Here is a 26,530-nt window from a genome sequence, read left to right as displayed (position 1 = left end):
ATAAGTTTTGGTTGGTATGCCACCCCGTTTGCCATAGGACCCTGGAAGATATCAATATTGCTAACATTTGCATGTTCTGGACTGTAAAGGACTTCAGAGTTTTTTGACTCACGGACAACTAAATGAGAAAATGTCTTCCTTTTACCTTCTGTACAATGCCTATATAAGGAAATGTGGGTTGGTAGGTGTCTCTACAAAGCATTCTTAACTTCCAGCTCAGAAAGAGAATGTCTAGTCTCAAGTAGAGTTTTTTCCAATTTCATTACAGCCATAATCCTCTCCAGGTTTCTTATAAAATTTTTGAACTGAGATCTTTGTAATGCTTATTTTTTCATTGTTAACATGCTAAACAAAACTGTTGATCACTTCCAGATCACTTTCTTTTCCTCATTTAAAAAATTGTCTTAAGGTTATAAACCAATGTGTGAAAACAATAGCCACTTTAATAGTCTAAGACTCCGATTAGGATAAAGATAGAATAGCTAAGTTGATACTCATTGTTTTAGAATCTTTTCTATAAAAAGGTTCTTTTTTTTAAAAAATGTCATTCTTTGATTCTGATTTTTAAATTGCAGAAAAATGGAAAATTCAGGTAACTAAAGAAATAATCATCTATTCTTACCACTCAGAGATAATTACTGTGTGTATGTGTGTTGTGTGTGTGTGTCTGCCGTATGTAGCCTTCCAGTCTTTATTTGTAAATACATGAATAAAAATGCATATTAACATTTTCCATGTTATTCTCCTACAAATCCTTTTTAATTACTAAAATTTTCATTCACTTGTTGGCAGCTTATTTCTGTAGAGGCCAAAAAGGATAATTTTTGGCTTTGCAGTTACAACTACTCAACGCTGCTGTTGTGTGAAAGCAACAGTAGGTGTTATATAAACCAACAAACGGGCTTGACTGTGTACCAATAAAACTTTATTTATAAGATCATGCAGCCTCAGATTGGGTCTCCTGGCCACAATTTGCCAACCCCTAGATATTTAAACTATTTATTTTGACATAATTTTAATTCACGAAAAGTTGCAAAATAGTACAGAGAGATTCCTGCACCCCTTATTCTGTTTCCCCCAAGTTACATCTTAACTACAGTACAGTATCAAAATCTGGGAATATACATTGGTACAATGTGTGTTTATAGTTCTATGCCATGCTATTACATGTATCACCACCACCACAATAAAGATACAGAAATGTTCCATCACCCACAGGTCTCCCTCATTCCACGTCTGTGTAGTCACCACCACCTCCCCTCCCTGACCAGCCCTACCTCTCGGCAATCACTCATCTCTCTAATTTTGTCATTTTGAGAATTTTACAAATGGAATTGTACAGTATGTGACCTTTTGAGCTTGACTTTTTCACTCAGCAGTGAAACCGAATCGTGCTGTTGTAGGTTTTGGCAGTGTTCCTCTCTATCGCTGAGCAGTTTTCCAGGGTAGAAGCATAATAGCTTGTTCAATCCTTCACCTGCTGAAGGGCATCTTGGCTGTTTCAAAGGAATTTTTTTAAGGTTCTCATGCCCACGTATTCCGTGTGACTCGGCATACTGTAGTAAAACTGCAGACCGCATTGATCTCGTGTTGTGTTCAGGTGACTAGTCATGTGTTCCCTTCCTTCCTTATTGTCAAGCTTCCAAGTTGAATGTGGTTCAGAATGTGTTGGTCCATCTGTTTCAGGTGTTCAATTGAATCATATTGTATCTGTCATTATTTTAAGCTCATTGAACTCAAAACTCACTGATTTAAACCAAAGGCCATTGATCCTCCAGGGAATTCCATTTGCTTTACAGGTTAGTATTGACATGTCTATATTTATGATGATGGTTGAGTAAATAGTCTTAATGCTTGTAGAGACAGAGACTCAAGTTTGAGTCTCAGTGTTACCACGTAGTCCCTGTTGCGCTCAAGAAGTCATCTAACCTTGAACCTTCAGTTTCTTACCTGTTGGGGAAAAAGTACCAGCCCTGTCTCACAGGACTGCTGTGAGGAGTAAATGAGGTCACATAGGACAAGTGTGTGGAGAACAGGAAATCACCCTACAAATGTTACAGTAATATTTATAACAATAAATCACCCTTCAGTAGTGTCTTAGAAAAAAGTAGCAGTTTTATCACTAGGATGAGTAGTTTTTATTAACAAGTAAGTATGTGGAGGGGTGGGATATCCTTGCTGAAGAAAAAAAAAAAAGACAATTTTACAGAGTTAGAAGGCCAGAAGAACAGAGAGGAAGAGTGTAGTTCTGTATGCGGTAACAGATGACCTGTGTTGCAAATACAATACCATCTGGCAGATGTGAGAAGAAATCATTTAAATCAATAGTGTCTGTAATGAGCTACCATCTGATTCCTGTTAATCAGGCCTTCCTTTTTCAAACTTTCTTCCCATGGTTTCCGTGACCCTGTTCTCTCCTGCTTCTCCTTCTGGCTTATCATCATCAGCTTCTTGGCCCTTAAATATGGAGTTCCCGAGGGATCATCCCTGTACTTCTCTTTCCATGACCTCTTCCCTGGCAATATCATGCCTTTACATCACTCTCCAAACAAAGCCTACATCTGTGTCTCTAGCCCTGACCTCCCTCATTTCCATCCTGCTGGCTGGACAACTCTATCTCAAACTCAGTATTTCCAACGCTGAGGTCATTTTTCTTACAAGATGGCCCTTCTTTTCCAATTCTCTATTTCTATCCACAGTCTACCGTCTTCTCAGTCCCTCAGCATTCTCCTCTCTTTGCCACCTCTCAGCTCCCCCCAAATCCACTCATCTTACTGATTCTTTGACCACAGTGTCTCCCGTTTCCTCTTTCCTTTCCATTTCAGGCCAACACCTTTAGGTTTTTAACTAAAACTCCACTTTCCCTCCCCACCATTCATCCCTCCTCACCTTTGTCACACAAATCTTGCTCTGTTCAGGTTCTTCCTACTCAGTGTCTTTCCCCTCCCCCCACCCCTTTGTGGGGAAGATAATTAGGTTTCTTTATTTATTTATTCTCAGAGGAGGTACTGGAGATTGAACCCAGGACCTCGTGCATGCTGAGCAAGCACTGACCCATTTGAGCTATTCCCTTCCCCCAACTCAGTGCCTCTGATTTCTCCCCTTGTTCGTAGAATACAGCCCAAATTGTTAGTCCAATATAAAATCTTCTCCATAATCATACTGATTTTTTAATCTTTGTACACTCAACTCCAGATGAACTGGAAGGCAGTAATGTGAAACAAACTTTTTTTTCCCCAGAATTTCATCACGGTTTGCTTTTTTAACTTAATTTAATTTATGGGCATACTTCCCCTCCTTTTCTATGCTGGACCCACGTATGTTTTCTGTCAGTGTTCCCACAGAGTTGTGTATGGCAGATATTTAATTATTTATTGTATGAATGATTGGTCTTGTGGTAGAAACTCAATTCTTGTTTGGCCTATACACTCAACAAGTATTCACTGAGCACCTTACTGTGGGTCAGGTACTTTGAGGCTTTGGGATTTAGTGGGCACAGCCTCGGTCTTTTTTTTATTTTCTTCAATAGTTGAGTTTATTCTTTATTTAACTTTGAAAACATGACAGTAGTTGAATATTTTTTTTTAAAACTATAGCAAGTAGTGAGCACATTATGCTTCTGGTCCTTCACTCGATCTCTTCTGTACCTAAAATGTCAGCAGTGAGGGTTACTCTCAGGCCCCATTAGATCTGACCCTGAACCCCATCACCAGAATGACATTCATCCCCCTCACGTGCTTCTCCATTGTAATGGCCCTGTCTTTCCTGATTTGGATCAAAACCCACCAGTTCTGCTTGATCCATCTCATCCTCTTCTACTTCCTTCCACTCGAGTAGAAGATTTTCCAGCAAAGAGAGTTTATTGGGAGAGAGAAAGCCATTCTCAGGAAAGTTTACCTTCAGTTCAATGATTGGGCAACTTTTTTCATATGATCCCTGATAAATTGGGATGCCTTCATTTGGCACATAGATCTTACATTCTGGTAGGAATCTTAGAGGTGTTACCAGTGGATTATTTATGACTTTATACCAGGGTATCAACTTTGTACTTATGTCTAAAGCAAAGCTACCAGGTACTTAGTTTAAGAACATGTTACATATTAAATAATTACACTCTAGTTGCCTGAAGCATATGGAATGTACCTGTTTGGTGAAGTGAGAAGTCTATATTAGGAGGAAAAGACACAGGTGAGTGTTTTCCTAAGAGAAGGAAGTAGTTGGGGAGGGAAAAGAGAGTGAGGATATTGAGCTTCTTGAGGTCTCCGGTTAGTCATTTCTTCTCGGGCAGGCAATTCCACGAAACTAACATAATGTGCTCTTGGATCCCATACAGATGGCAATCAGGAATTATTTCCCTGTGAAGTCTGTGGAAGACGCTTTGCAGCAGATGTTCTGGTAAACATAAAGACATTTTGTAGATGTGTTTCATTGGAGTTAAATGAACTGTCAAGTTAGAGAGGAGGCCACAGTGGCAAAGATTAAAGACAGATGTGGAGGAAAAGCAAGGGGAGAAAAGTACATAACCTATGGCTGGCAGGCCCGGAGGACTCTCAGGCAGATCGATGCTGCCCCATTCAAAAGGAAACTTACTAAACATGGTCTTCTTACTAAAAGGACGCCAGATGAAAGTGTCTTGGCACAGAGGATTGTCTCTTGAGAGGTTCTGGCTCTTTTGCCTTTTCTATAAGCATCAAAAATTCAAATTTTAAGGCCAAAGCACCAGGGAAATTAGCTAGTCAAGAGGAATGAACATTGAATTTGGAGCATCTGGAAACTTGGCTTTTAGCCTCAAATTTGTCACTATTTCTGACAAGTCCTTTAGCCTCCCTCTGTTTCCTGCTCTGCCACGTCTAAAGACAGAACTCTCCAATTTCAGGGGTTTTATGTAATTTGAACAAAATAGATGTCAGGCCTGTTCCAAGATCTAATTGTTAATTAGATTCAAACTAACTGCATGTCAGGTCCCCTGATTGATGCCTATAGAGTTGAATAAAAGCTTGATTTATTTCAAAATTAGGAAATCACGCAGGTGTTTGGCCTCCATATTAAGAAGAGATTCCCAAGAAAAAATGACTTTTAAAAAATCTGAGATGATAATGACTTGTTAGTTGGGACATTTAGATCAAGGAGACTTATATTGAACTTCAAGAATTTGGACTATAAGCCTGACTACATTTGGGGCAAAAGACTACCAAATGAGGTTGTAGGTTTTATTTCTCTGGGAACTTAAAAATGAAATGTCTGTTCTAATTAACTGCAAGTAGAGCTTCCTGAATCTAGAAGGAAAACCCACAGGGCCTGTTGTGGCCCCGTAGTGCACCAGTGAGCTCCCTTGCTGGCCCAGGGCTACACCCTACGAGAATGGATTTGAGACCTAAGAGGTACCATTTGAGGAGGGATCACTAAATGCCAAGTATTCTTGAGTCCTCTCGAGTCTTATTTCCTAGGCTTATCTTTAGGCTACAGAGAGCATTTGATCAAGTAATGTGATTTCTCTCTCTCCTTCAGTTTAGAATGGCTTGTTCGTAGCCGGGTGCAGTGATTTTCATGGAGCATGTATTTTGGGGTCTGGACAAAGTAACTGTGTGGCAGCTATTGCGAGTTACATGACCACCAGGGAAGAGGACTTAGCGGGGAAAGCAAAGACGCTGGTGTAATCCCACAGTGGAGCAATAACAGGCTTCAGAAGGGTGGTGCACAGGTGCCGCTCTTTGTGCTGGCTCCCTGGTTTTGATCCCAGGGAAATGCTGGGTACTTAGAGGTCTACTGACTGGAGTAGTTTTCTCTGCCGATTGTCTTATAAATATTGTAATATTTTAAAATGTAATAACATAGGCTTAGATTTGCTCTAAAATGAATGACTTCATGAACGTGAAATGTTTGGATACATTAAGGGAAAATGCTTCCCTAACTTGAATGGAATTGGTATATTTTTCACTTGTTGTACAGTCGTCCCAGTTGTTTTCCACAGATGTTCTCAAATATTTCTTTGAAATCTATCCACTCCCTTTCAGGAATTAAGTGGTCTGATTTGCTGTATGTAGAAAAGCGACCCAGTTAAACTCAGTTTTGAAATGTTGAAATAGTTTTTCTGAGCAGGTAGTTTTTCTCCTCTGGTAGGAACCTAAGTGTCTCACTGCTGAATGCAAAGGGTTACTTCAAAAGGCTGATAAACCAATCTTTAGGTTGTTGGGACTCAGTTACTGGATGATTTGCTTTTGGAATTTAGAAACAGTGAAGGCAGGAAACAGGACAGAGGAAATAAGAAAACTTCCTTGGCTTCAGTGTCTATCTAGCTGAATATCAGAAATATTTATTTCAATTTAAACTAGAAAGTTTGTGTTTTCAACATTATTTAATGCTTGGACCAGTTCATTGAGCCCAAGTGGTAGAGTTAAATGTATAAAACCAAATTTTAAGTAAGTTTCTTTAGCTGTAGAGGCCTCTTAGTGACCTTGCCCGAACACAGTATCTAGTTATGTGTAACATGGGTGAAGAGAGCCAGATGGATTTGCTCTGCTGTGATTTGAGAGTTAGAGAATGAACTTGGCTCTGAAGGTGCAACCCAGTCACTGCAGTGGGGGCTGCCTGAATACACTGAGGCATTACGAACTTTGTGATTGTACATGTTAAAAATTTTAATCCCCACTCCTTCTTTTCTAGGAAAGGCATGGACCAATATGTACAAAACTCTTCAACAAAAAGCGAAAACCTTTCGATTCCTTAAAGCAAAGATTACAGGGCACTGACATTCCCCTTGTTGGGAAGGCTCCTAACTCCAAGGTACTATCAGTATCTTCCTTACTGTCCTTGATTATGTCCTTAAGTACATTAAAGCCTCTTTCTGGCTCTCTGGTTTCCTTTTTGCTTGATAGTGCAGTGTAATGTCATGTCAAGTATAATCCACCTTTACTGTTTTCTTTTTAATCATGCTCACTTAGATTTCCAAATGTACTTCAGATACTTTCCAGATGTGGCCAAAAAAAAAAAAAAAAAAAAAAAAGGATCTCGTTTATATTTTCATTAGAGTAGCATTAAATCCAGCAATTAACTTGGAAGACAAGTCACTTTTAATCTTACATTTAAGTCTTCCTTTAAAGTTTTGTAATTGCTTTGTTTTTCTGATTGTTATTTTGTGTTTTCCCTCACTATTTTGACTTTCAAATTTTATCATTGTATTTTCCAAACCTCTTCTAGTACTTATTGAAAAACAAACTCTCCTCTCTCCAAATTTCACAGTCCTATTTCCTGTAAATTCAAACCCCAGCTTTCAACAAATTATAATGGAGAGATATATAGTCTAGGTTAGTAATATACTGTTTTTTTTTTTTTTAAAATAGCCTCAGCCTGTGAGAAAATCTAACTGGAGACAGCAACACGAAGACTTCATCAACGCGATTCGATCAGCAAAGCTGTGCACACTAGCCATTAAAGAAGGCCGGCCCCTCCCACCTCCACCCCCGCCCTCCATCAACCCAGGTGTGTGGCCAGTTTGGTTTGCTTTTGACATTTTACTTCTAAACAGTTGAGGCTCTACTTGATTTTTGGCCTGATCAGTATGCCTTGCTCCCTCCTAAACCCTCTAAAATTAATAATAGCAATTAATTTATGTAAAAGTAATTTTACCGTAAGATTTGTCTTACCCATTTTTTTTTTTCAACTCTGCATAAAGATTCTGTATTTCCTTCTAACTCTACCTCAACATGTCCCACTGTCCCCAGGGTCATGGCATTACAGAACTCTGGGGGATGCCATCCATACCCCGGTCTATGAGGATGGGGCTGGGCAGAGCAGTTTAAGCAGCTCCATAATAGCTCTACAGTGTTGGATACCCAAAGCTCTTTTTTGGTATTTTTTTTTTGAGATAAAATTCCCATAATATTAAATTTGCCATTGTAGCCATTTAAAATTGTACAGTTTAGTGACCCACAGCTTTTTTACCCTCAGCTTTTTTTTTGAACATTTTCAAATCTACAGAAAAAGGTAAGGAATAATACAATGATCACTCATACATCTTCCACTTCAATTTGACAATTTTGATATTGTGAAATTTTCTCTCTCGTTTTCTCTTTTGGGGGAGGGGGCATAAATATTTAAAAGTAAGTTTCAAATATCATAACTCTTTACCCATAACTATTTCAGCATATATTTCTTAAGTACATTTTCCTGCATAACCACAATACTATTATCACACTAAATATATAAAATCATATTTTTCCAATTATCTTAAGAATGCCTTTAGAAGCCTTCTCCTCACCACTCAGTCGCAATCCAAGATTCAGTTCAATTCAATAAAAATCAGAGAACTTAATACTACCTGATGTCAAGACTTATTATAATGTTGCGGTAATTACAACAATTCGGTATTGATGTATCAATTGAACAGAAAAAAAGAATCTAGGTATAGATCTCCCCTAAACCTACGGGCAATTGATTTTTGACAAAGACAATTCACTGTGGGAAAGGACAGTCTGATTAACAATTGATGCAGAGACAACTGGATGTCAGTATGGGAAAAATGAACCTTGGTCCTTATACCATACATAAAAATTAATTCAAAATGGATCATTGACCTAGCATAAGTGCTGTAACTATCAAATCTCTAGAAAAAACAAACATCTTTGGTTTAAGAGTCAACAAAGGATTTTTAAGCAGGACACAAAATACACTAATAATTTTTTTTAAGGAAATTGATAAACTGGGCTTTACCAAAATTAAAATCTTTGATTTTGAGAGAAACCATTGGGAGAACGCTAAGGCAAGCTACAGGGCAAGAGAACATATTTATAATATATGTACCTGACAAAGGACAAATATCAAGAATATATAAAAAACCTCTTATGACTCAATAAAAAGACAAAATAATAATGAAAAGACAAAAGAAGTATTCGAACAGAACATCACAAAATAATGACTAATAAGCACATGAAAAGATACTCAATGTCATTTTCACCAGGGAAATATAAATTAAAACCACAATGAGATATGTTTATTCCTAGGTGTTTTATTCTTTTTGTTGCAATGGTAAGTGAGATTGTTTTCTTAATTTCTCTTTTTGACAGTTTGTTACTAGTGTTTAGAAATGCAACACATTTCTGTATATTAATTTTGTATCCTGCAACTTTGCTGAATTCACTGATGAGCTCTAGTAGTTTTCTGGTGGCATCTTTAGGGTTTTCTATGTATAATGCCAGGTCATCTGCAAACAGTGACAGTTTTACTTCTTCCTTTCCAACTTGGATTCCTTTTATTTCTTCTCCAATTACTGTGGCTAGGATTTCCAAAATTATGTTGAATAACAGTGGCAAGAGTGGGCCTCCTTGTTTTGTTTCTGATCTCAAAGGAAGTGCTTTCAGCTTTTCACCATTGAGTGGATTATTAGCTGTGGGTTTGTTGTTTATGGCCTTTATTATGCCTACTTTCTGGAGAGTTTTTTTTTATCATAAACAGATGTTGAATTTTATCAAAGCCTTTTCTGCATCTATTGAGATGATGACATGGTTTTTATTCTTCTCATTGTTGATGTGGTATATCACATTGATTGATTTGCAGATACTGAAAAATTCCTACATCCCTGAGATAAATCCCACTTGATATAGTGTATGATCCTTTTAATGTATTGTTGGATTTGGTTTGCTGGTATTTTGTTGAGGATTTTTGCATCTATATTCATCAGTGATATTGGCCTGTCTTTGTCATAAACTTAAGGAGGCAAAAGACAAGACCTGTACTTGGAAAACAAAAGATGCTGATGAAATTGAAGACAACACAAATAGATGGAAAGATATACTGTATTCCTGGATTGGAAGAATAAATATTGTTAAAATGACCATACTACCCAAGGCAATCTACAGATTCAGTGCAGTCCCTATCAAAATACCAATGGCATTTTTCATGGAGCTAGAACAAATAATTTTAAAATTTCTATGGAAACACAAACCCCAAATAGCCAAAACAGTCTTGAGAAAGAAGAACAGAGGTGGAGGAATCACAGTCCTTGACTTTATACTACAAAGCTATAGTAATCAAAACAGAATGGTACTGGCACAAAAACAGACACATAGATCAATGGAACAGAATAGAAAATCCAGAAATAAACCCACACACTTCAGGTCAATTAATCTATGAGAAAGGAGGCAAGATTACACAATGGAGAAAAGATAGTCTTTTTAATAACTGGTGCTGGGAAAACTGGATAGCTACATATTAAAAAATGCAGTTAGAACATTCTCTAATACCATATACAAAAATAAATTCAAAATGGATTAAAGACCTAAATGTAAGACCAGGTACTATAAAACTCCTAGAGAAAAACATAGCCAGAAAACTCCTTGACATAAATTGTAGCAATAATTTTTTTGGATCCATTTCCTAAAGTAAAGGAAATAAAAGCAAAAATAAACAAATGGGACCTAATTAAGCTTAAAAGCTTTTGCACAGCAAAGAAAATCATCAACAAAACAAAAAGACAACCTACTGAATGGGAGAAAATATTTGCAAATAATATGACTGGTATGGGGTTAATATCCAACACATATAAATAGCTCATACAACTCAACATCAGAAAAACAACTGGATTAAAAAATGGGCAGATGAACTGAATAGACATCTTTCCAAAGAGGAAGGGCAGATGGCCAAAAGGCACGTGAAAAGATGCTTAATACCACTAATCATCAGGGAAATGCAAATCAAAACCACAATGAGATGTCACTTCACACCTGTCAGAATGGCTAGCATCAAAAAGAATACAAATGCTGGCAAGGATGTGGAGAAAAGGGAACCCTCCTATACTGTTGGTGGGAACACAAATTGGTGCAGCCACTATGGAAAACAGTTTGGAGGCTTGTCAAAAAACTAAAAACAGAACTACAATATGACCCAGCAATTCCACTCCTGAGTATATATCCAAAAAACACAAAAACACTAATTCAAAAAGATACATGCACCCCAATGTTCATAGCAGCATTTTTTACAATTGCCAAGATGTGGAAGCAACCTAAGTGTCCATCAACTGATGAACAGATAAAGAAGATGTGGTATATATACACAATGGAATACTACTAAGCCATTAAAAAGAATGAAATTTTGCCATTCACAGCAATGTGGATGACTTAGAGGGCATTATGCTAAGTGAAATAAATCAGATGGAGAAAAACAAATACTGCAGGATATCACTTACATGTGGAATCTAAAAAATACAACAAACTAGTGAATATAACAACAAAGAAGCAGAGTCATAGATATGGAGAACAAACTAGTGGTTACCAGTGGGGAAAGGGCAGGGGGAAGGGAAATATAGGGACAGGTGTTTAAGAAGTATAAATTATTAGGTATAAAATAAGCTACAAGGATATATTGTACAACACAGAATATAGGCAATATTTTGTAATAACTATAAATGGAGTATAACCTTTAAAAAAAAAACCACAATGAGATACCATTTCACACCCACTTGAAGAGCTAAAATTAAAGACTGACAGTACAAGTGATGGCCAAGATACGAAACAACTGGAAGTCGCATACACTGCTGCTGAGAGTCTAAAATAGTACAACTACTTTGCCCTGGTATTTTCTTAATTTAAAACATCCACTTATCTATATAGCAAATTCACCCCAAGCTATATGCAAAAAATGGAAAATATGTCCTTATTAAAAGATTTTTTCATTGAAGTATAGTTGATTTACAATGTATTATTTTCTAGTTTACAGCAAAGTGATTTTTCATATTCTTTTTCATGATTTATTATAGGATATTGAATATAGTTCCCTGTGCTATACTGTAGGACCTTGTTGTTTATCTATATTATATATAGCTGTTTGCATCTGCTAATCCCAAACTCCTAATTTATCCCTCCCCTATCCTTTTCCCCTTAGGTAACCATAAGTTTGTTTCCTATGTCTGTGAGTCTGTTGTTGTTTCATAAATATGTTCATTTGTGCCCTATTTTAGATTCCATATGTAAGTAATATTACATGATATTTCTTTCTCTGTCTGACTTACTTAACTTAGTATGATAATCTCTAGGTCCGTCCATGTTGCTGCAAATGGCATTATTTCATTCTTTTTTATGTCTGAGTAATATTCCACTGTATTTATATATACCACATCTTCCTTATCCATCCATCTGTTGATGGACATTTAGGTTGCTTCCATGTCTTGTCCATTGTAAATAGTGCTGCTTTGAACATTGGGTTGTATGTAACTTTAAATTATAGCTTTCTCTAGATATATGTCCAGGAGTGGGATTGCTGGATCATATGGCAACTGTATTTTTATTTTTTAAGGAACCTCCATACTGTTTTCCATAGTGGCTATACCAACTTACATTCCCACTAACAGTGTAGAAGGGTTCCCTAAAAAAGACATATTAATTCATAATAGCTTCATTTAAATAGCATAAACTGGGAACAATTGCAAATGCATCAACAAGTGGATCGATAAACAAATTGTGGAACATTTATAAGATCTTCTTACAATAGTAAGAAGTGCAACTATACATGCAGCAACATGGATGCTCTCTTACAGCAAATAATAGAAAAGGTAAAACATATTTAGTGACTGGAAAATAGTGTCTGGTTGCTTGAGACTGGGTTTGGAGGAACATTCAGAAGGGGCATGAGGGAACTTTTGGAGGTAATGAAATTGTTCTATATTTTTATTGGGGTATTACACAAATGTATACATTTGTTAAAACTCATTGAACTGTACACTTAAAATAGGTGCATTTTGTTGCATGTAAATTATTCCTCAAAGTTCATTGTAAAAAAAAAAAACAAAACACAAAACCCAGTGTTCCAGCTACTTAGGAACAGCTATAAAGAACTTACGTATTCTTATTTTCTGGACTTTATTTGAATGTAAGCTTTTCAGGTTCAGGTTCTGTGTCCTTTAAGAACTTCTTATTTTATTTACATATGTGGGTTTGGTAAAGTGTTATTTAGACAACTTTTTCCCTGTGTATCTTGGTAAAGTGTTGTTTGAACATGTGTCCGATAAAGAACAATGTTAGTTTCTTCAGAAAAAAAAAGGCATTAAAAAACTCCAGTGTAATACTATAAAAATCATAAATCATCTGAACTTCAGTACCAGAGAATAATCTTAATAATTGCTTCACTTTTGCTAGGTGCTTATGAAAATGTAACTTAAATAATGTGTTGTCTTAAGATGTTCCATAGAAAGATCTATGGCTGTGATTTTGATAGTACTTTGGCAACAAGCCTTATATAATAAAACATCTTTTATGAGAAATACTTCATTTTAATAGAAGCTGCAGGGTTGATGGCTAGTTCTTTAGTTGAATAGTGAAAGTATGTCAGATATCCTGCTGTGTGACTTTCTCTAATTTCCACGTTGAATTTAAAATGTGGGGATTATTTTTCCTTTAAAGTAAATAATTCCCTTTATAAGGCCTCATCAAGTGTGCAAATTATTTTTCTGCCCTTTATATTTTTATACTAAAATATAGTTTTATAATTAAATTCTTCCCTGTGCCCTTATTATAATTTTATGCACCAAGCAAAATGATTACCTACAATAGCACATTTTCATTACTATTCAATTATTTAGATTGTGGAGGGATTTTATATTAGCCCATATATTCTCCAGCTTAAATACCAGAAAATTTATACAGACGTAACTAGGGATATTAATCATATGGCTTGGTTTGCATGAGTTTGCAAGTAATTTCCATTTTTTTCAGCGTGATTTCCTCTTTCATGGTTCAATTTCTGTGACATGCATGTATTTATTCTAATTCTTACTGACTTAAGTAAGTTTACCAGTCATTCAACTTTCCAGGATGATGTGACAGTTTATGGGGACAGTGATATAGAATATTTACCACTGGGATTTTCAGTGAGGCCTGGGACATTTGGTCACCACTTCACAGGGCTACATAGACATGGTACTCAGCAAGATGTTTGCATTTTTATTTTAATTTTTTGAAAGTGAAGAAATTTAATCGGATGTCAGAGTACTGAAGAATTTTCATCATATATGGTTTCAATAACAGAAATGATATATTGTTAGAATATCAATTTTAAAAGTGTCAAGCCAGAAAACCTAAGGAGTTTTTCATTCTCTCCTTAAAAAAAAAAAAAGTCTTTGTGCTTGTATCAATATTTCATAGTTTTGATTTAAAATTTTTTTGTTCTGAAGATGCTGTGTATTTCTTCCACTGATCATTTCACTTTTGTCCCTACATCCATCTTCTTCTTGGGCACACAGATGCTTTATCAGCTTCAGTCACTCAATATGAGAGAGAGGACCACAGAGAAGGAGAAACTTAGACTACTTTGGCAATGCGAATTTGGGCTGTAATTCTGTGTAGGGGCTAATGTCAGTTTACTGCTTCTCAAGAATATGTTTTATTCCTTTCCTCCTCTTCTCTTCCTTTTTAAAAAAATTATTTTTTATTTTAATATAATTTTTAAAGGTTACACTCCGTTTACAATTATTATAAAATACTGGCTATGTTCCCCATGTTGTACAGTACATCCTTGTATTCTATCTTACATCCAATAGTTTGTACCTTCCACTCCCCATCCCTAGGGTGCCCCTACCCCTGTCTTCTCCCCACTGGTAACCACTAGTTTGTTCTCTATATCTCTCCTTCTTCATTTTTATATTCACTAGTGTTGCATTTTTTAGATTCCACATGTAAGTGATATCACACAATATTTGTCTTTTCCTGTCTGACTTATTTCACTTAGCATAATGTACTCCATCCATGTTGCTGCAAATGGGAAAAAAAAAATCTTTTTAATGGCTGAGTAGTATTCTATCTCATCTATATATGTATGTATATGTGTATATATGTGTGTGTGTGTATATATATATATATATATATGCATGCCACATCTTCTTTATCCATTCATCTGTTGATGGAAACTTAAGTTGCTTCCATATCTTGGCAGTTGTAAATAATGCTGCTATGAACATTGGGGTGCATGTATCTTTTTGAATTAGTGTTTTTGTGTTTTTTGGATATACTCAGGGGTGGAATTGCTGGGTCATATGGTAGTTCTGTTTTCAGTTTTTTGGCAAACCTCCAAACTGTTTTCCACAGTGGCTGCACCAATTTGTGTTCCCACCAGCAGTGTAGGAAGGTTCCCTTTTCTCCACATCCTTGCCAGCATTTGTTAGTTGTCTTCTTTTTGATGCTAGCCATTCTGACAGGTGTGAAGTGACATCTCATTGTGGTTTTGATTTGCATTTCCCTGATGATTAGTGACACTGAGCATCTTTTCACGTGCCTGTTGGCCATCTGCACTTTCTCTTTGGAAAGATGTCTATTCAGTTCTTCTGCCCATTTTTAAATTGGGTTGTTTGTTTTTTTAACGTTGAGTTGTATGAGAAGTGCTTGCATTTTAAAATGATGCTTGTTTTTCTATTTTAATTTTTTATATGATCTGGAGCAAGACTTTAAAAATCATTATCTATTGAAATGAATAGCACATAGTGACTTTTATAACATCATTATTGATAGAGGAAGAGGTGACTCAGTTTGAGGTGAGGGTAGAACCTGTAGCTAAGTCATGGTGTGTTCAGATTATTGTTGCAGAAGAAGACTTTCCATACTCAGAATATCTGACATTCCCTTCCTCCCTTAAGTCTGAGCTTCATGTCCCTCCTGTGGGCTTATTCCATGGAGTGGTAACGTCTGCTGCTTTGCCTAGTCCTCTCGTTGTTCCTGAGGTTTTTGTCAGCAGGGAAATAACACATCAACGTGCTTGCCTCCACGGTGATGTGTAGTGCCACACAGAAGTGTATGATGAATGAATGAATGAACGGGTGCAATTAAGGAAGCAACGCAGTCACTGCCATAACCGTTGTCTTTGCCTGAACTGAGTAGGGTTTCTGGTAGCAGCACTTCTGATGTGAGCCTTGACTTTTCAGTTGGTAAAACTGAAGAAATAACCACGAAACTACAAACCCAGTCCTAGATGGTTTTCTACGCCATCGTAAATGAGTTCTGCATGGTAATGGCGCTATTTTATTTTTCGTAAGCAGTTTCTCTCCTTTTGGTAGTTGGAAACACAACCTGGCTGAGCCTGTTTCCTTGGAGTAACAGTGTATTTCACCCGCCAACTGTGCCAAGCCCTACTGTGGATTATTGTAGTTAACTTTCACAACAAGCAGATGAAGTGGGTGATACGTAGGTGTGGGGAAATTGAAGCTTAATCAGGTTGAGTTCACACACGCAGCAGGTGAGGAGCTGGGACTCAGAACCAGTCAGACAGGCTGCAGAGCCTTTGCCATCTCCCAATGCTGTCCTGTTTTATTTTGTTCAAGGAGTTTGTCACCGTGGGAGAAAGTTGTCTTTATATTAGAAAGCTTAGTCCTTGATTGCAGAGACATCTTATCCCTCTGGAGCATAATAAGTGTTTAGTAAGTATGGAATCAGTGATTAGGTTAAGTGCTAATCTTTTATTACATTTCAGAATTATACATTCTAATTTTATGAGTATTCATTTTAGGAAGTGATTTGTTCAAATAGAAAACTCCCCAAACTGCTTAAAAAGATGCCTTCAAAAAACTTAACTTTGAAGGCATGACTGCCTTAAATATCCAGTCACATATGTAGGCATTTTGACTGTATCCTAAGCCAGACTTTCACACAGAGTTGATGGTTTGTGCAGAGCCTGCCAGGGGAGCGGGAGATACTGTCTTCTAACTCTCACATCCACTTTGTCATCCCGTCAAGGTGCCTAAAGCAAGACAGAACGGTGTGCCCCCGACACTCCTCTCTGCTTTGGACGGGGAGGCTCCAGCCTGGCTTTGCCGAGAGCATCACTACGTTCTAAGAGTGTGGATCTTCCTCACCTCTCATTTCTCTCACTGTCTAGTAACTGCAAATGAGACACAAATTGAGACAAATGGGTGCTCCGCACAACCTCAGAGTCCCCGTGCCCCCAGGGCTGCCGGAGAGGTTCTTACGCTGGAAGGTGGAGCCCTCTTGTCCCTCATTTTCCTTTTCTCTTTTTGAACCCTCGCTGTTCCCTTTTACTGATCCCTTTTCTCAAAATATTATTTGCCTCCTCACTTAGGAATTCAGTGAAAAATCTAGCCATTGCAGGAGTGTGACATTGGCTTCAAATCCCATCCCCCCAAAAACCCACATTCTGAAACACCTCGCTCCCTCTGTAGCTGCATAACGTGTGTGTGTTTGTGTGTGTGCATGTGGTGGAAGATTTTAAAGGATTTATTTAGCAAAGGGAAAGTACACCTCCAAGAACAGGCTGACTGAAGGGAGGCAAAAGCAGCGGTCTTCGCCCCTTCTCTTACACCCTCACTTAGAGGTGGCGTTCTGACTGACTGGCAGCTCTTGCCCTGGGAACGCGTAGTCGTGTTTGCGCACTTTGCACATGCCTTTACCCGTAGCGCACACAGGAAAACCCATGGAGGGGCCTAAACCGCAGTGCTAGTTATATTACAATGAGCGTTGGGTCATGTCCAGTTAGGTCCTTTTTTCTTTCTTTTTTCTTAGGGGAGGAGGTAATTAGGTTTGTTTATTTACTTATTTTTTAAGTGGAGGATTGAACCCAGGACCTTGTGCAGGATAGGCAGGCACTCTACCACTGAGCTAGCCCCTGTGCATGTCTGCTTAGGTCCTGCTGTGTGCTGTGCAGCTACACAACTTGTGTGCGACCTTCTGTCCCCCTCGGCACCACAGCCTGGGCTTGGGCATCTTCTGTGCCCTTCAGTCCTCAACACCCACAGCCTGTGATTCCAGGACTACTTTCTTTCCAATTAAATAAATTATTTCGTGAAAGCTTAATTGGAAAGTTCCTAAGTATATACAATTAATCTGTTTTCTAAAAAAAAAGTATCATGTAAACATTTTAAGGAAATACTTTTTTTTTAATGTAGTGAGCTTTTAATCTTTAAGTAATGATGAACTGTGTGTAGGTCGTCACAGTTGCCTAGATGTATTTTTTTTTTATTGACATATAGTCGATTTACAATATTGTGTCAGTCTCTGGTGTACAGCATGGTAATTCAGTTATACACACACATATAAATATATTTTTCATGATAGGTTACTACAAGATATTGAATATACTTCCCCATGCAAGGGAATATTCTTAATTGAAATAAGTACCTGGGTAGGGAACTTCTCCCCCTGCCATGTCCTTTACTTGAGCCTCTACCTGCCTCCTCCCGTAGAATAGGCTGTCTCACACGGACCTTGTTCTTTCATGTTGGAGCGGAGTTCATATCCTATTCATTTCATTTCATGTAGTCCCCTTCCAGAGTTGTTTTTGAAATGTTAATTGTCTTTTTGTTGTTATCTTTACATTCAGATTATATTCAATGTCCGTACTGTATGAGGAGGTTTAATGAAACCGCAGCCAATAGACATATTAATTTCTGCAAGGATCAGACTTCTCGCCGAGTCTTCAATCCAGCCCAGACCGCAGCCAAATTGGCATCCAGAGCACAGGTAAGACTCTCTCCCCACATGCTGGCTCTTGGGTAAGCACAGAGAATTTGCCAGGGAATCCAAATGACCCATCCTGAGAAGTGTAAGTATCAAGACAGCCAGTTACTGTGACTCGTCCTCCTGGGAGCTGGTTTCTCTGAGGGATGTTTGCCAGCTAGCGCCCCCTTTGGGTGTTGTAGAAAAAATTTTTCTACAGTTAAAAGCTTCTTGGGATGAAGACTTGGATATATGAGCAGTGTTTGTATATTATTATGGTAAACTCTCTCTCTCCAATGGTGGTTCTCAGCCTTAACCATCCCAAAAGAACTCTGAGCCTGGAGGGAAACTGGCGTGAGCCTGGAGGGAAACTGGTGTGGGGCAGGGAGGCTGTCACAGGAGCACCTGCTCTACAGGCCGTGTGTTTTGCTCTGTAGAGCGGGGTCTTGAGTCTATTTAAAGCCACAGCGTCAGCAATGTAAAGTAAATGAGTAAAGCAGCTCTTACCAATAGGTACAAATAAGTAAAATAACAACCTTACCAGGAAGACACTAGATTTAGAACAGAACTGCAGCCAGCAAACAGTTCGTGCATATCAAAGGTGACGGGGACATCACTTACAGTATACCATGAAAACTGTCGATTTCATAAACGGGGCTCAGATACCAAGAAATGATTAAGTTGGTCTGGCTACTTAACAGTATGAAGCATGTTTAGAAAGATTTGCATGAAATCCAGTATGTAGTGGGGATAGGACCCTCTGACAGCAGCGTACCCCATGGACTAAGGATTCTCTTTCTCCACATACATGAGACAGTTACTGAAACTCGACTCTGTACCAGACACCGTGCCAGGTGCTGGTTGATCAAGGATGTGTAATTCAGAGGAGGAGGCCTTGGGAACAATGTCATTACAAAATACCAAATGGGTTTACCAGTCTAGAGTTGACGTTGGGGAGGACATTATGCACAAGATGTCCAGCCTGTCACCTGAGGCACCGACTATGTGGAACTAACGCATGGAGTGCCTGTGGGAGAGTGACCAATGGGACAGGCAAGGTGAGCATCAGAGCTAGAAGGGCTTTACCTCAGGCTCGCTCAGAGAGGAGGAAAAGAGGGATTAAGTGAATAGATGCTCCAGGATCAGATGCCAACCAGCCTGAAAGCCCAGAAGCAGGAACTGGGAATTCCCCAGGAGCCCCCCTTCCCGTCTTTGCACCTTATCTCTTCTTTCTACTATGCTTCTGCTTTCTCTTTTCTCTGCAGACTGACTTTCTCAACTTTTCTGGCCAGTTGTCCATCATTGGCCTTGTGTGTCATTCTGTAAGCAGTGTAGACTGGTTGGATAGTGCAGGCTGGGGTGACATGGAATTGGGTTTTTTTAAGAAAGATAATCCTTGCCATGAATGTGCAAGATGGATTGGCCAGAGACCAGTTAGAAATCACAATAAGGGGAAAAGAAAGTGAGGGCACAGAACGAGAGGACTAATGGGGTGTATGTGAGTGGGAGCATTTAAGAAGTAATTGTTGGAACTGAGAAGCTGATTGGATACAGGGTAAAAGAGGATCAGGGTTGACAAGAAGGATTCTAGCTCCAGAGCCTGGCAGATGGTAACACTACACATCTAGGCAGAGGAACACAGGAGGCAGGGATAGGCGTGTCAGTGCGGCAGGCAGGGTGGCTATGATAAATATAGTTCTAGAGGTTCAGTCTTTACACCCGGAATAGCATGGGAAGCAGTGCAGTGTAGAAAGAGCCCAGGTTCTCCAAGTGGTAGTCAGGGCTTGGCTTCCAGCTTTACACTGTATTATCTGCAGGTAAACTTGGACAAGTTACTGACACTCTTTGAGACTCACTTTAATCTGTGTCTTGCTAGTTGTTGGGAGGATTGCAGACAACACCAGTGCAGTGCCTCGCACGTGGGTCCCTCCGCCTTCCCTCTTTCCACACTGGCCCTCCCTCCCCCAGCTGATGATGGTCCTTTCCTGGGTGGGATAGGGGCCACCATTTAGGGGGAATATGACTACTTTGGGCTTGATTTCAAGTTAGTTTCAGAAAAGCTGTCGAGTATAACCCTACCTATACTTTCTAAAGCAGTGAAGGGTGCATTACATTTCTTCGAACGCCTCTTCTAGCCAGTCGGCGAAGTTAGTCGGTTAGTGGGGCCAAGGGGGAGCAGAGGGAAGCAGCGGACGGAAGTGCTTTTTATTCCTGAAGAAGGCCAGCTGGCCGTCCTGAGTGTAACCAGTGACTTGGCCCTGTTCCTCTCCTTGTTTTCCAGAGCTAAGTGGTGATTGGGAACACAGAAGAAAAATTGCTTGCTTTCTGAGTAAACTCACTGTAGAGTGTATCTGAACGGCTGTGCTGTTTCCCGATGCCAGCCTCACCACTCTGGGACCCTGCCTAGTAGTGGAGCTGATTCAGAAGTAGAACAAAAAGGGAGGTGTTGTTTCAGTTTTGAAGGGCTGTTAACAGCACAGCTGAAATGTGTTTCTATTTTAAACATAATCAGCTTTAAAAATGTTATACCCTTAACCAATGGAGACCAATGTGGGCCTCTGAAAATAGCTTTCTTTCTTTGGCTGGGGATGAGCTGCCTGCTGCCGTCTGGTAGTTACCCTCACCCAAGTGCCCATCTCACTCCGAGTAACAGGTTATCATCATACTGTGGTTTCCACAGAAACGTGGAGGGATCTGAAGCGAGGTAAAAAGGAGCTCCCAAGGAACCTTTTGGTCCTTACTCTGTATTAATATAACTGTTCTGCTACTGCTGCTCGGCAGGGAGGGGGTGGCGTGGGGATGTTGGAATCCCATGTTTAAAACATTCGCTGCCTGCCAATGTCTGTTTTTCTTCTCTGTTCATGTATTTAAAAACAAAATCATCTTCAAGTGTAATGAAAAACTAAAATGTTCCATAACTGTCCTTATTGACAGTAAGTGATTTCTTATGTCTCCATACAACTAATTTTACAGGATTAACATATCACCACTCCACTGAGGGCTTGATTATGGAATGAAAGCTCCAAGACCCAGACATGATTTTGAGCCCCAGCAGGGAGGACAGGAACCGGGTGACTAAGATACAGTGTGTCCCCTTCCCCTGGGTGTAGCAGGTCCCGGTGATGACTGCAACCTGCTGCTAGTTAACAGGAAACAGCTTTGCCTCCTGTGTGCTACCTGAGGTTACAGGACTGTTTCCTTTCCTGTCTCTCTCTCTGTAGGGTAGGGCTCAGATGAGTCTCAAAAAAGAACCGACTGTAACCAGTGCCGTGGGAGCGCTGCTCCAGAACAGGGCCCTGGAGGCCAGTGTGGTCCCAAGCAGGCCAGGTGAGCTGGAGTGAGCGTCCTGACTATCGAATGACGGGGTCAGAGGGGACCACTGTTGGCTGTGGGTTTTGCTGGCAGTCAGCAAAAGCTATGACATCCAAAGTTGCTTTGGGATATAAAGATATGTGGGTTTGTTTGAGGTTAAAGCTTATTTGCCAAGAAAGGATATTTCCTAATTTACCAGGATTAGACAACTCTGACAATATACAAAGTCAAATCTGTTTGCAGCGGCAGGGTCCAGAATCATTGTTCTCTGGTCTGGTAAAATTAAAAAGAGATTAGGAATGGGAGATGGCAGTGTGTCAGGTGTTGTGTTGAAAATAAGGGAAGAAAATGAAATCACTATTTCAGAGAGATATCTGTCCTCCCATGTTCATTACAGCGTTTTTCAACTAGCCAAGCTATAGAAACAGCCTATGTGTCCATTGATAGATGAATGGATAAAGATGTGGTATATATACACAGTGGACTATTATTCAGCAATAAAAAAGAGGGAAATCCTGCCATCTGTGAAACCTGGATGGACACGAAAGGCATTGTGCTAAGTGAGATAAGTCAAACAGAAAGACAGATGCTGTATATCTCACTTATATGTGGAACCTAAAAAAGTTAAACTCATGAAAACAGTGTAAATAGTGGTTGCCAGAGGCAGAGGTAGGGGAAATGGGGAGATGTTTGTCAAAGGGTACAAACTTGCAGGTGTAAGATGAATAATTAGTTCTGGGGACCTAACGTACATACAGCATGGTGACTGTAGTTAAAAATACTGTGTTATATACTTGAACGTTGTCAAGAAAGTAAATCTTAAGTGTTCTCACCACACACACACACATACACACACAGTAACTATGGGAGATGATGGATGTGTTAACTAACCTTATTGTGCTAATCATTTTGCAGTACATACATATATCAAATCATCACATTGTACACCTTACACTTACATGTTTTACCCAATTGTATCTCAGTAAGGCTGGGAAGAAAGGAAAAAGGGAAGAATTTTCTTCCTAGAACTAAATGATTTCTTCAAAGTAGCAGAAGGGGAAACTGTCATTATAGTACTTACTATATGCTAGACTCGTGTTCACTGAATCTTCACAATAATCCCCAGATGTTTCAGTGTATGGGAAGGGAAACCAAGGCCCAGAGAGGGTAAGTTATTTGTTTAGGGCACACAGCTGGTAAACAGCAGAGCTGGATTGGGTTTCTACTTGCCTTTCCCTCTTCATGAAGCTGCATTAATGACAACGTGGCCTTCTTCTCTATGAGCAGCATGCACTATGAAGGCCACCTGAGGTCACTCATGACCACCTTGGCACCTCTAATCAGGAGTTTTATTCTGAAGGTACTATCAGAACTGGAGTAAGAAGTGCCAGTCTCACAGTCCATTAAGTAACAGCATTAGAAATCTTTATCATTAGTTTTTAAATTCCTCATGAGTTGCTTTTCATGGACTGAACGTTAAATTGGTACCTTAAAATTTTCCCTACAGCCTTGTAAACCCAAGTCATTACTTTTTTCCTGATCTGTAAAAACTTAACAATGAGGTAGGTTTTAGTTTTCACTTAGAAGAAAAGTATTTCAGATTATGTATGTATTCGTTTGGTAGAACTTCTCCTAACAAGCTTTTTTCTAAAATATAACAAATAGTGCCCTTCAGAAAAGACGGTTTCTTTATATTATGGTTTCTTTTCTTATTTTTTTCAAAAAATATATTACAATGCTTCCCTGCCAGTGAAAAGCATTCCTTTGATTTTGAGGTTAAAACTTATTCGCCAAGAGGGAATATTTCTTCATTCATCAGGCTTAGACGACTCTGGCGGGGTGCAAAGTCAGGTCCTGGTGTAGCCGCAGCCCCGGGACTTCGTTCCTGGTCTGGTCAACTTGGAAGGGGACTGGGAACGGGGGAAGACAGGCATACTGTTGAAAATAAGGGAAGTTTCCCTCCTTGAACTAATAATAATTTCTTTAAAGCAGCAGCAAGGCATAAGTGGAGGGGTCCTGAATTAGGACTCGGCAGTCCTGTGTCCCAGTATGTGACGTTAAGTGGGATATTGTAAAGACACCATTGGGAAATAGATTAGTAGGACAGGAGAGCTGAGCAAGATGGTATTAAATTTGCTTTTGACTAGTTAATGGTGGTTTATAACCACTGTGGTGTTGCTAAGTAAAAGGCGGAGTTCTAACATGGCCCACACCAGGTCCTGTACCACCACTGACCTCACCTTCCTCTGCTCCCTCTCACTCCAGCTCCAGCGGCCTCTGTTGCTCCTGCACACTCCTGCCTCAGGGCCTTTGCACTGGCTGCCCCCTCTGCTGAAAAACAAAACAGTCCCTCTCTAATCTGCACTGCTGTTTCCCTCTCTCCCTCCAGTACTCTGCTGAGTGTTGTCTTCACAGTGAGGCCCCTGTGTTTAATAGTAATCAAGCCCTCCACAATTCTCTTTGTATTTTTTTTTTAAAAAATAGCGTTTATCATCATCTAATATTCAATATGTATTTGTTTATCTCCTTCCTGTCCCACCCCCCAAAAAGGGAAATGTAAGTTTCCAGAAGGCAGGGATCTGTCTGCTTTGTCTATTTTTCTTATACAGCCATATCCCTACCTGTTACACTTGTTCATGGCACATATGAGATGCTTAGTAAATACATTCTGAACGAAATATATGAGAGAAAGTAGGTATCTTGATTCTATAATTTCTCAAGTTACCGGCATATGAGTTGAGTGGTCATATTAATTAGCTTTAAGGGATAGCTTTTGGTCTTATTTCAGGCTTAAGATGCTGTTGCAGTTTAATTTCTTGTTCTTTCCTGTGGCCTCACCTGTTCATATTTAAAAATAAAGTCACCAGCATTAGAGTGCTTTTCAATTAGTCACATTTCACTCGGAGCCATTCTGGGGAGGAAGCAGAAGTGTATTGCGGGAGGTGAATTCTCACAACTCTTTAAGGCTTGGGGGAAAAGCACTGGGTACATTTCACTAACGTAAACAGGCCCATGTGTGAATCGTATTCGTATCTACTGGCCATTAATCTATTTGTTAATAGGAGGGTCTTTTAAAAATTGTATTGTTGTTGAAACCTTGCTGTTTCTAGATTGACAGACAGTACTTTAGGCCATTTGGTGTCACTTGCCTTCCACATAAATCCTATCACTGTTTTTCATCTAGCTGGTGGTCAGCCCCTGGCTTTCATTCTTCAACTCTCTTGAGTAAAATAGGCATTTAGTGTCTCTCATTTATAACACTTGGTTCTAAATTCACAATCGGGGAAGTGCGTGTGAGGCACAATCCTTCTCCATCCCAGAGCCTTCTAAGAAGCTATGCTTGTTCAGGCAAGCCTCTGCTCTTAGAGAGCATGTGATGTTGCATGAAGTTGACACACAACTGCCATGGGTGTTCAAGAGGATTCATTCATTCAGCTCACAGTTACTATGCATGCTTGTTTCTTACGCCTGTGGATTCTTCACCGTCAAGGGGGAGAGGCGGTCAATCATTATATATAACATTTAACAGTGGGATGTATACGTCCTAAGAGAATACAAGAAAGAGACCAACTTTGCCCAGGGGGCTTTATGGACGAGTTGACGGTCTGAGAGAGGAAGCTTCACAGAGGTGGAAGCATTTGGGAAGAGCTTTCAGGATGAGCCAGATTTGGACCAGTGGAGAAAAGCTGCAGAAGGAATGAACAAAGATATGAAAACGAGAATGCAGAGGACATACTCTGGAAGCAAATGGCCCATTTGGCCAAAGCGTAGAGAAGAGTTGGGGTGTGAACAGAAGTTAAAGTTAGAATGGAAGGCTGGCACCAGAGCACGGAGGGCTGTGCATGCTTGGTAAGAAGCCCAGGCAATGTGTGATTAATGCTGACACTGGTGTCACTGCTCCGGGCATGCCTGTCTATGCAAGTTGGGCTATTACGATGGCCTAGGAAATTTTTGTTTCTAGACATGTTAAGTTATCCTGCAAAATGTCTCTTGAGAAAGAGCGCTAAAAAAAAAAAAAAAAAAAAAAAAGCCATGTAAGAAATTAATGCTTATTGTAGAAGATACTGGAAAATGGAGAAAAAGTATAAAGAAGATAAAAATCACCCATAATTCCACACCCTGACATGTCTCCTGTTAACTGATAACTTTTCCTATCTTCTCCTCTTTGTACTCCTTCTATTTTGCTTTCCTTTTATCAAAGTTAGGATCATAGTCCTTGTGCACATCCTGTTTTTTTCACTAACAAATTTTAAATATTTCCTTATGCCAAAGAGTTTCTTTAAAAATATAGTATCGTATCACAAGAACGCAATGTAACTTATTTAGCTCTTTTCCTGATGTTGATTGAGCACAGAGATTGTTTCTACTTGTTTGCTATTCTGAGTAGCTCCCTTCATGGACAATAGCCCAGGCCTAATCTAAGCACTTCAAATGTTAATTCTCATTAATCCTCACAGTAACACCAGGGGCAGACATGCTCTTCACATCCCTAGTGTACAGGTGAGGAAAGCGCAGAGAGGGAGAGCAACTCGCACGAGTAATTTTTCATAGGAAACGGTAGAGCCAAGCAAATCTTTATCTATTTTGGGAAAACTGGGTCAAAAAATATAAACATTAAGGAGACTTTTATATTATATGTTATTTAACCTATATTATGTATTATTTAATATATATGATATGTTACTTAGTAAACATACACACACACATATATATTAATAGTTTTAGAAAAAGACATGGCTCTTCCTTTGTTCTCACAGAGTCTATTGTTCAGATGGGAAATGAGTTTGGAGTCTAGT

At 39.2% G+C, this 26,530-nt stretch overlaps 1 protein-coding gene across 1 annotated transcript in view; it reads left to right on the top strand.

Moving 5' to 3' along the window:
- Window positions 1-26,530, top strand: part of ZC2HC1B (zinc finger C2HC-type containing 1B) — a 33,867-nt gene that overhangs the window by 4,927 nt on the left and 2,410 nt on the right. The window contains exons 2-8 of the mRNA XM_064486422.1: window positions 576-592; window positions 1,763-1,799; window positions 4,334-4,395; window positions 6,664-6,783; window positions 7,341-7,479; window positions 18,307-18,446; window positions 21,644-21,749. Coding sequence (XP_064342492.1) covers window positions 576-592; window positions 1,763-1,799; window positions 4,334-4,395; window positions 6,664-6,783; window positions 7,341-7,479; window positions 18,307-18,446; window positions 21,644-21,749 — 621 coding nt within the window. The remainder of the gene's footprint in view (window positions 1-575; window positions 593-1,762; window positions 1,800-4,333; window positions 4,396-6,663; window positions 6,784-7,340; window positions 7,480-18,306; window positions 18,447-21,643; window positions 21,750-26,530) is intronic.

The sequence above is a fragment of the Camelus dromedarius genome, chromosome 6 (assembly GCF_036321535.1).
Source record: "Camelus dromedarius isolate mCamDro1 chromosome 6, mCamDro1.pat, whole genome shotgun sequence".
NCBI lineage: Eukaryota > Metazoa > Chordata > Mammalia > Artiodactyla > Camelidae > Camelus > Camelus dromedarius.
Note: the sequence above shows the minus strand (reverse complement) of the source record. Positions and strands in the feature narration are given on the sequence as shown.